This window comes from Sinocyclocheilus rhinocerous, unplaced genomic scaffold, assembly GCF_001515625.1.
Source record: "Sinocyclocheilus rhinocerous isolate Xijiao unplaced genomic scaffold, SAMN03320098_v1.1 scaffold1655, whole genome shotgun sequence".
Classification (NCBI taxonomy): Eukaryota; Metazoa; Chordata; class Actinopteri; order Cypriniformes; family Cyprinidae; genus Sinocyclocheilus; species Sinocyclocheilus rhinocerous.
Window position 1 is genome coordinate 787,161 of NW_015655597.1, and position 10,102 is coordinate 797,262.

At 37.4% G+C, this 10,102-nt stretch overlaps 1 protein-coding gene across 2 annotated transcripts in view; it reads right to left on the bottom strand.

Moving 5' to 3' along the window:
- Nucleotides 1–59: 59 nt before the first annotated feature.
- Nucleotides 60–10,102, bottom strand: part of LOC107718735 (splicing factor, arginine/serine-rich 15-like) — a 13,881-nt gene continuing 3,838 nt past the window's right edge. Inside the window, exons 2-20 of one of the 2 annotated variants that reach the window (XM_016525947.1) lie at nucleotides 8,361–8,444; nucleotides 8,147–8,191; nucleotides 7,907–8,068; nucleotides 7,653–7,782; nucleotides 6,694–6,836; nucleotides 6,362–6,538; nucleotides 4,505–4,593; nucleotides 4,308–4,401; nucleotides 4,035–4,187; nucleotides 3,869–3,942; nucleotides 3,577–3,761; nucleotides 3,330–3,430; nucleotides 3,132–3,245; nucleotides 2,813–2,969; nucleotides 2,627–2,730; nucleotides 2,387–2,540; nucleotides 2,183–2,263; nucleotides 1,968–2,054; nucleotides 60–1,323 (exon numbers count right to left, since the gene is read on the bottom strand). In XM_016525947.1, the coding sequence (XP_016381433.1) occupies nucleotides 455–1,323; nucleotides 1,968–2,054; nucleotides 2,183–2,263; nucleotides 2,387–2,540; nucleotides 2,627–2,730; nucleotides 2,813–2,969; nucleotides 3,132–3,245; nucleotides 3,330–3,430; nucleotides 3,577–3,761; nucleotides 3,869–3,942; nucleotides 4,035–4,187; nucleotides 4,308–4,401; nucleotides 4,505–4,593; nucleotides 6,362–6,538; nucleotides 6,694–6,836; nucleotides 7,653–7,782; nucleotides 7,907–8,068; nucleotides 8,147–8,191; nucleotides 8,361–8,444 (3,003 nt within the window). In that variant the 3' untranslated portion in view covers nucleotides 60–454. Of the gene's footprint in view, nucleotides 1,324–1,967; nucleotides 2,055–2,182; nucleotides 2,264–2,386; nucleotides 2,541–2,626; nucleotides 2,731–2,812; nucleotides 2,970–3,131; nucleotides 3,246–3,329; nucleotides 3,431–3,576; nucleotides 3,762–3,868; nucleotides 3,943–4,034; nucleotides 4,188–4,307; nucleotides 4,402–4,504; nucleotides 4,594–6,361; nucleotides 6,539–6,693; nucleotides 6,837–7,521; nucleotides 7,593–7,652; nucleotides 7,783–7,906; nucleotides 8,069–8,146; nucleotides 8,192–8,360; nucleotides 8,445–10,102 lie in introns of those variants that run through there. The other variant, XM_016525948.1, reaches the window with a different exon arrangement.

A 10,102-nucleotide genomic window follows, 5' to 3' on the forward strand; every position in this document is an offset into this window, starting at 1 on the left:
TTTTTTTTTTTTGTATGTTGTAAAAATTAAGTTAGAAAACATTACAGCAAAAGGGTTTTAATATCTTATTTTAGTCAATGTTTCCATTACTGAAACTCAACAGGGATATCATTGTAAAATGAAAAACAAAAAACTGCCAGTCAAAATCTACAAACATTATTCGAGTAATGTTAGCATATTTACAGCAGAAACATTAATAGTTTCTTTTCCTTAACTTCAGTTTTAATACAACATTCAAGCTTCATTGAGGTGGGACAATAAATTCACAAGGCAACGCTCCACGTTTGCCAAAATACGCTTTATAAAGCCTGAAAAACTTGGTTTGGGATGAAGAACCAAGCATCATATGCATAAAGCATCCCACAATAGTTGGACTTTGCTTTCTAGCCAGCAGTATTCAAGATTAGCACTGACATGTGAGAAGCTCATATGGTCTTGAAATATAAAGAGGCCTCTATGATTCTTCCGTATGTGTTTGTTTGGCAGATTTGTTCTCTGTAATACGTTCTGAGGCTTTTGAGTCTGCTGTGGCTATGGTGGAAGGTGTTGGAACATCTGGCTTGGCTTCAGGAAGTTCTTTAGTAGCATTTGCACTGGGCTCGTTGGTATTTGCTGCAAGTCTCTCGTTGGTTTCCTCACTGGTGAGACCCAGTCGATCGAGTCTATCATCTCGGTCCCAGCGTGTGCTCCTCTCTCTGCTACCTGCAGAGCGCCTCGACCGTTCTTCACTATCCCGTCCTCGATCTCTATCTCTATTTCGATCCCTCTCTCCATTCGGACTTCTCCTCCAGTCCCTGCGTTCTCTCTCTCTGTCCCACCCGCCTTGTTTTTCCGGCTCCTCGTGCCAGCCTCCAAATCGCTCATGACCATCCGGCCTCTCATCACCACGCCCCTCGCCAAAAGGCCGTCGCCCTCCATACCAGTCCTGTTCTCGATCTCTGCCCCTTCCTAAACCGGGGCGCTCGCCTCTGAATGGCCTCGCCTCGTGATCATTTGGCCCATCTGGTCTGGGTCCGCTCGGCCTCATAAAGGGAGGACCAGGAGGGGGGAAGGGGCCTCTGATGCCATGAGGAGGGGGCGGCATGCTGAAGCCCCCTGGTGGTGGCTCACGGTGCATCATCTGAGGTGGACCCCTTGGTGGCATCATCTGTGGAGGGATGGGTGGCATGCCAGGCCGAGGAGGTGGAATGGGGAAGCGCTGCATGTGTGGAAATGGCATCCCTGGAGGCCGCTGGAGAGGCATCATACCTGGCCTTGAACCTAGAAGACCTGGTGGAGACTGTATCCCCATCCCTGCTGGACCTCCAGGAGGCACCTGGTTTCCTGCAGAGTTAATGAAATAACAATGAAATGACTTCACAAAGACGATCATAAAATCATAAATCAACCATAAAAAAAATAGTGTAGAGTGCCTGTCCATGCTGAACTCAGCACTGTGATGCAAGTGTTATTATTATTGTAATTTATTATTGTTTTTAAAGCTAAATTTATTGTTAGATGATGGCAAAATGTAACAATGAAAAAAAAAATGGAGGAAATGAGATTAAATATACAATATCAACTGAAATACATCTATTTATCTATCTATCTATCTATCTATCTATCTACACTATTGATTAAAAGTTCAGGATTAGTAAGGTGTTTTTGAAAGAAATTAATAATTTATTAAAAAGTAAAGGCTTTTATAATGTTGTTTTAAATAATTGCTGCTCTTTTAAACTTCAATTCATCTAAGAATCCTAAAAAAATTAACGTTTTAATAAGTTGATAAGAAATGTTTCTTGAGCACCAAATTATTTTATTAAAATGATTTCTGAAGGATCATGTAACACTGAAGACTGGAGTGATGGCTATTGAAAAATCACAGCTTTGCTCTCACAGGAATAAATTACTTTTAAACTATGTTTAAAAAAATATTTCATAACATTTTGTGATTAATAAATCTACAGAAAGACATAAATACTCGCCTGAGCTGAACCCCTCTATTCCATCACTGTTGATTCTTGGGCCCATACCTGCTGGGTCTTTCGACAGGTCTTCAACTGAGCTGCCAACTACAGGGGGAAAAAATCAGGTCAGTGTTGCTGTCAAGATGAGAAATTTTAAGAAATTAAACACTGGCTTACTGGTCACGCCCATAAAAATAAAATTAGGTAGGGTTTATACAATAAAGACCGCCCACCTGGATGCATGCCAATCCCTGCTGTAGGTGGAGGAGGCCCAGTGGCGCCCAGAGGAGGCATGGCACCCGGGGGGAGAAATCCTGAAACAAAGAATAATGCATGTTAGTAACTGGTACAATACTTCTCTGAAAACAAAACATCTATCCTGACAACACACTTATGATTAAACTTCAAATAACATTGTGTCACTAGTACTGCTGTACCTGGTGGCATCTGCATTGGGTTAAAGCCTGGGCGTATAAAAGGACCCGGGGGTGGGGGAACTCCAGGTGGGAATGAGGGGGGTGGGATGTTCATGGGTCCTGGGAATCCTGGAGGTGGGACACCGACTGGTCCTATTGGCTGGAGAGGAGGAACCTGAGGCAGAACAAAAATAGGAAAAATGAATAAATAGGACCAAACCCAAAAACTTTAGGAAGTGGAACCAGGATATTATGAGTTACCTGCATAGGTACTACAGCCGTGCTCTCCTCCACTTTTCCCATTTCAGGCCTGCCGTTCTGAGACTCTTCAGCCTTCTCTAGCTCAATTTGAGAGCTTCTCCATTCTGAACATGGACATGCAAACAATATGTTAATATGTGCCCTCAACGCCTAGACAAATTATTAACAATAGGTTCCAATAGTTACCTGGTGCAAGAGTATCAGGGTCCAGCATCCCTCCTTCTCTAAACACATCCAGGTCCTCCATCTTTACTTTGGACCATGGTATGTAGGTTACACCCAACTCCACATCCCAACACTGCTTGAAGTCAGCCTTAATGCCCTTATTCAGAGCCCAGGCAATCTGGTGAAATAAAGTGATGCAATAAATGTAAAAAAAAAAAAAATTATAATTCCATTCAAATGTTTGGAGTCATTACATCTTTATAAACTAATACCGTCAGTTTCCAAAAAATAAAAAAATATATTTTGAAATCAAATCTGTGCTAAAATGATCATCTGATACCTTAATGGCTTTCTGGTTGACTTTGTATGGACCTCTGCTTAGTTTCTGCAGAGCTCGATAGGCATCCTGACGATGAATCATGACAATGTAGGCACAACCACGAGGAGGAATCATCTATCAAAATCAGACAAGACAAAATGAGACTTTAGCACAGACATCCAACATCTTCATATATTACTCTAATTCTCAAGAACATACATTAATTGAATCTATCTGCCCAAACTCCTCTAGTAAACAGGCCACATCCTGCTGCTGTGTCCTTTTATCCAGCTGGCCCACCCATAGCGTAGTACTGCACACTGAAAGAGAGAAAAGCACAATTTCACACTGGCATCAGGAAGAATGTTTAGCACTGTGTTATGCATTCTTTATAGTGACCAATTGTGCATAATCCAACCCTATCCACTTGACTAGTGGTTACAGTGGTGAAAGTGGCTTTGCTTACCACTGAGAGTGTTATTCTTTATAGGAGGAAGGCCTTTCTGTCTTCGTTCTCGTTCCTTTTCTCTGTCTCTTCTTTCCTGAGACCGCGAGCGAGGTGACTGATGCCGTCGTTCTCGAGAGCGTGATCGCCGATGCCGCATTCGTCTGGTACGGGAATTAGACCGAGACCTTCTTCTTTTAGGAGACCTGAAACAAAAACAACTTTTAACCTTGGCATGAGGACTAAAAAAATGTTTTTACACAGAAGTCTGACGTTAGTGTTGTTCATAAGGACAGTAATTTAATTTAAGCACCTCGACCCTGAACGTGACCGTGACCTCTTGTCATCGTGGTAAGGCCTAGCGGATGCATCTGAATTCATCATTTCCTGTGCCACAAGTTATCAGAGATTAGTATTAAATTCTATGACAGCTTAACAGTTAAGAATCAGTTAATTGTTCATTTTCAAAATTATTTTACCGGATGTTGATGTCCAGCCATGTGCTGATTGAAGGTGTTATTCTGAGAGGGGAAAGCTGTGTGTGACTGCCCCATCTGAGACATCATGTCTGGATAGGGCTGAGAGGTCATAAGACCAAAGCCTTGGACCTGTCCATTTGAAGGTAGAACAACCTGAGCATACAACAATAAAAACCAAAACGTTACTGACGATTTTTTAAATTAGAGAAAAAGGCCATAAAAAAGAGATTTCATCCCAAAATGTCTCCATATTAGAACGTTGTAGTAATCTACCTGTTGCCGCTGTGTTACGGCCATCATATGCTGTTGAAAGTGCTGCATCTGATTGCCTGGTGGAAATCCTGGGACGGTCTGCTCAGGAAATCCCCTGCAGAGACAGATGAAATAACAAATTGAAAATTCTGCACAAACTTTGCAGGTGATATACTGTTTATCAGCATTCAAAATATAGTAAAATAGATGCTACTTACATAGTAGGTTGGACAGATGACGTTTCACCCTTTTTTGCTTCCTCACCTGCTTCTGGCTCATCGTCATAGTCAAAGCGGTCCAGAAGTGTCTGAAAAATGAAGAGGAAAGAGAATGTCAGTGACTTTAGGCCATCCAGGAATGTGCAAACCTACACATTTCCAAAATTAAATGCTTGGTATATTGGACTGGTTTTGGGGTCACCTGTCTCTGATGTATCAGACATTGTCAGTGTTTGGAGAAATAAATAAAAATAAATAATAATATATAAAATATTAATATTATATTAAAAAAACATTAAAAAAATTAATTATTTTATTTCATTAAAAATATATAATTTAAAAGAAAATACATTTTTATATAAACAACATATTACTATTCAAAATCTGGTAGTTGTACACTTTAAAATATACTAAAACGGAATTTATTTCTGTGATGGCAAAGCTGAATTTTCAACAGCCATTACGCCAGTCTTCAGTGTCACATGATCCTTCAGAAATCATTCTAATATGCTGATTTGCTGCTCTAGACACATTACTATTCATGTTGAAAACAGCATTTTTGTGAAAACTGTGATACTATTTTTTTTACAATTCTTTGATGAATAGACATTTCAAAACAGCATTTATTTGAGACAGAATTTTATGTAACATTATATGAAAACTATTCATTACTAATAAAAAATACCCTATCTCTGTGTGTGTGTACACACACATACACACACACACATATATATATATATATATATATATATATATAAGGGGTGTAACGGTACACGTATTCGTACTGAAAATTTTCGGTATGGGTCTTTCGGTTCGGTACACATGTGTACTGAACAAATACAGCGTTGGTTTAACCACTGCATGAGCCTAACTTCATTGGAAACTTCAGGTTGTTACTTTTGATAAGAAACAAAGTCTTATCTTTCAAATTATGTTTTTTCTTCAGGAAATTCTAACAATAAATGCCGTTTTGACACTCTTGTTGTGGTGCGACAGATCGCTGTATAAACGCCTCGGTTCAAACGGCAGCGCGATCATCTCTTCCTCTTTACTACTAGTTTTAACATAAAATAAACATGAATGAACATCTCATGCCTCACGTAATCGCTCAATCAGTGTTTCAACCGCGGAAAGATGGCAATAAAACAGATTGTAAACAAAAATGTCACATAGCATTTCATTTACCTCAGGAAGTCATCAGTGTCCACAACTCGTTAGTTCGCTAGAGAAATGAAGTCTAGAGAAGAGCATTTCGCGAAAAATAATCATTATATACTTTCCAATCATTATATTTTACTCATCTGTTATGAAACAAGTTATGAGAGTCACTGTGAATTAATATATTTCAACAAAAAAATAAAATTTTATAATTTAGAAGTTAATTTAAAAACTGCATTATGTGCAATTTACATGTTTCCATAAATTTTTTTAAAGTTGAGTGTTGATTATTATATTTAAAAATAATTTTGGGCTCTGTTGTTAATTGTAACCTTATAGTAAAAGGGCTCCCTATAGTTTAGAGCAGAGTCCGAGGTAGAATTTTATCCCTAAGAAAATGTTTATTATAATTACATTTATTTAAAGAAAAAGCAATTTGTTCAGTAAACCACTGTTTAATAAAAAAAAAAGCAATTTTATGTTTAGTTTCCCCCTGCTGTACCGAAACTGTACCAAACCGTGATGTCAAAACCGAAGTGCATACCGAACCGTCATGTTTGTGTAACGTTACACCCCTAAAATATATATATATATTATACACACACATACCCTTGTTTTTAGATGAGCAGTACTGTCTTTTTTTTTTTTTTAAATACCGAAGAGCAGGTTAAAAAAACAAAAAAAATTTTTTTTTTTCACCTTGTCGAAGGTGGCTTTCTTTTCCACAGGCTGTGGTACGTGATGGATATGCTGATGTGTGAGGGTAGAGGTGGCAGTCATAGTTTGGGCCTGTGGGTGGTGGTGACTCCTGTTATTGTCCACAGCTGGAGACTGAGGTTTCCCTGGTGGCTGAAAGTTCTGAAGCATCTGCTGAAGCTTCAGAAAAAAGTGAACATATGAATATCCCAAAAGGACTAAAATGATTTCATGATTTCTTTCTTATTTTTTTATTGTGAAAACACCCCAAGGTGTTCAATGTTTTGTTCTTTGGAAACAACTGAAATGCAGGAAACCCAGTGCACTGGACTAACCTGCTGTCCTTGAGAAGACTGAAATAGTTGAGCAACAGCCACAAAGGCATCAGAGTTCTCAAGCTGAGGCACAGCTGCTGCAATCGAGTTTGCCATCACCACTGGATGAGTCTCCTGTTCCCTCACGGGAGACTGTGGAGATGCTGCAGAAACACATTGATAATGAAGTTGTTAAGTTGTAGGAAACTCTAAAATTAAATGGAACAAGGTAAAAGCTTTTAAAACAAGACAAATGCACCACAAGGTATTCCGGAAACATTTTTGATGTTCGATAAACTAAAATGAACAGTTTGAACTGATTCAAAGAAATAAATAAACTTAGCAACTCGAACACCATTTTGATACTGAGGCTTAAATTAGAGACTATTAAAATATCAAAAATACAGTTCAAATGTTTGGGGTTTGTAAGTCTCATTCTCACCAAGACTGCATTATTTAAATCACAAATACAGTAAAACAGTAAGATTGTGAAATATTACTACATTTTAAAATAACAGTTTTTGATAACATTTATATATTTTGTAATATATTTTAAAATGCAATGCATTCCTGTGACGGCAAAGGTGAATTTTCAGCAGCCATTACTCCAGAAATCATTCTAATATGCTAATTTGGTGCTCAAGAAACACTCATTATAAATGTAAAAACAGTTCGGCTAATTAATGTTTTTGTCGAAACTGTGACAGATTTTTTCATAATTATTTGATGAATAAAATGTTACAAATAACAGCATTTACTTGAATTCTTTCTTTACTGTTACTTTTGATCAATTTATAGTTTCCTTGCTGAATAACAATATTAATTTATCTCAAAACAAGTCTTACTTACCCCAAACATTTGGTATTGTCTTGCTGCTCATACTTGAGACCAGAAAGACTAGTTTGTATCACAAAACAAATCTCATAACAGATAAGATGTGCATTAAAATGAGATATTCACATTACACATCAGTGTCTTACCGCCCTCAGGGCTGTTGTCCAAGCCTGTAGAGCTGCTAGATCCAGCAGCCATGTCTAATAGAGGCTGGATTACCTCAATCTTAAACACTCCATTCTTCTGCCACAGGTTCAGCACTCTCACTATCTTACTCTGAAGGAGGAAGAGAAACATTATAAAGTGAGCATCTGAATCATTTAAATGATAAAATAAGGCTAATGAATAAAAAGCTGTTAAAAATATATACATAGGCGTATCGCTGGATAAACATTCTCACCCTATCTTCTGTGGGACACAAGCATAGATTCTCAAATGTCCCTGCGATGTTTTTGGTGAACCTAGGTCCAAACACATCTTTATCGGCTCCAAACTGATGCCGTGACTGTCTCACAATGGAATCCACCACATAGAGTCCTGGAACTTTGTACTCAGGTTTGCACTGTGCACAAAATAGCATTCAGTAAATGAACACAAGCAACAATCACCCATCTCGAGTTCAGTCCAGATGAGCACCTACCTTCTTTATGAACTTTTCTACAATTTGGACAACATGCTTGTATAACTGGAAGACACAAAAAATTTGGATTAAAGGGAAGGTTTTCAAATGTATCCCTGTGCTAAAGCATCTTTGATCTGAGGTACCCACATAAACGCACACTGCATCATATTTTAACCCAACAGCATTAGGTATCAGTTGTGATCGCTGCACTGCAACCTCAAGATCAACTTACTTTAATGGCTTTTATGGCAGATTTGGTGATGGAGATCATCTTGGCCCTCGAGATGGGAGGCTTGGTGTCCATCAAGGAGAACAACTGCAAAGGAGCCATAAAGTAATGTTAAGGCATATGATGCTAATGTGGGCTGAGGTGAAATACGGAAACTTCATTACTGGGTAACCTCAGACTGAAAGCTTAAAAATGCTGTCAATGCTTGTTAGAGTGGAAGCAAACTCAAGGTTTTGTGGAGATATAATTTTTACGCTAAACATGATAAGTACCATGATATTGCTATGTTTTTTGGATACTGTGGTATTACATCATGTTTTATGGACATATAGTAGCCTATACTTGCCATAAACTCCATGAAACATGGAATATGTAAAGAATTCAATACAGCAGTATATATCAAAGTAGCATGATTATTACCAGCTCATCCCATCTCTGATTTTGTAAGGAATATGTTTCAAAATGTAGCTTATAAACAATTTTTTCCAAAATATATGTTAAAAATAAGCATGTAGCGATGCACCTCAAACCGGTTGAAAATGTATAGAAATATGTGAAGATTCAAATCGGTTGAGATGTTAAATGAATCGCGATACAGTTGGGGGTGGGAGCTCATATGAATGTATCACTGAGGGGAAAAGTTTCTATGTTTTTTTTCTTTTAATCTTGCATCTGTATAATGCATATTAATAGTAGCGCTGCTTTGTTTAAAGCAACAAGCAAGGAAACACTGTCAGAGAGTGAATTTGCGTTCTCATTCAGCCCATCTGCTGTTTTGTTTCGTGAAGATATGTTTTATGTAGAATAGTTCCACAAAGCTAATGTCAGACCATTCTGTTTTTGCTTATAATACAATCTAATTTAGATTTAAAACTGCTCATGCTGCATGCTTGGTTTGTGAATAAAATACAGTGGTGGCCTCTAATTTTAAATGGAAAAAGTACAGGCAAAGCCTTTGTTTATATGAAGAGGTTTCTTTTATTTGTATTATTTATTTCTTTGATTTGGGGTTTGTTTTATTTCAATTTAATTATGTTATTCTACATATTTCAGAAATATGCAGCATTTTGTCCAAGCAACAATAAAAGGACACTTTGGGCCAGCTGCATAAAAATTTTAGACTAGTTTTACAAGCTAGTCATCTTTTTTTTCTTCTTTAAAACTGGTAAATTTTTTTTTATTATTATTTACATAAAAATGTAGCTAGCGTAGTCTAAGTTGAATCCAAAAAATAAAACTGATAACCCCTTGGCTAACTGCTAGTTGGTCAAACTAGATCTTAAGACACTGTCTTAACATAGAGTCTAAGTTTATGCAACTGAACCCTTTTCATTTATAATTGGTCTTAAATCTCATTTTGTAAAAAAATAAAAAAATAAATAAAATAGAATTGTGAAATCAGTATCGTGAATCGTATCACATCGCGAGTTGAGTGAATCATTACATCCGAAGTAAAAAACAAAAATTGTACTTCTTGTCGAGCAAAACAGCTTTATTATGGATTAACGGATGCCCTTTAAAATTTATGATCATTTACATATAGAGATGCACCAGAATGTGGTTGACCAATATGGTTTTTCAATGTCTCAAATACTTGGTTATATCCTTGAATGGCGCATTCAGATTTTCTTAAAGGGGTCCTATTATGCTTTTTCACTTTTTTAATTTTAGTCAGTGTGTATGTTTGGGCATAAAAAAGATCTAGAAAGTTACAAATCTCAAAGTCCACTCCAAAGGGAGATATT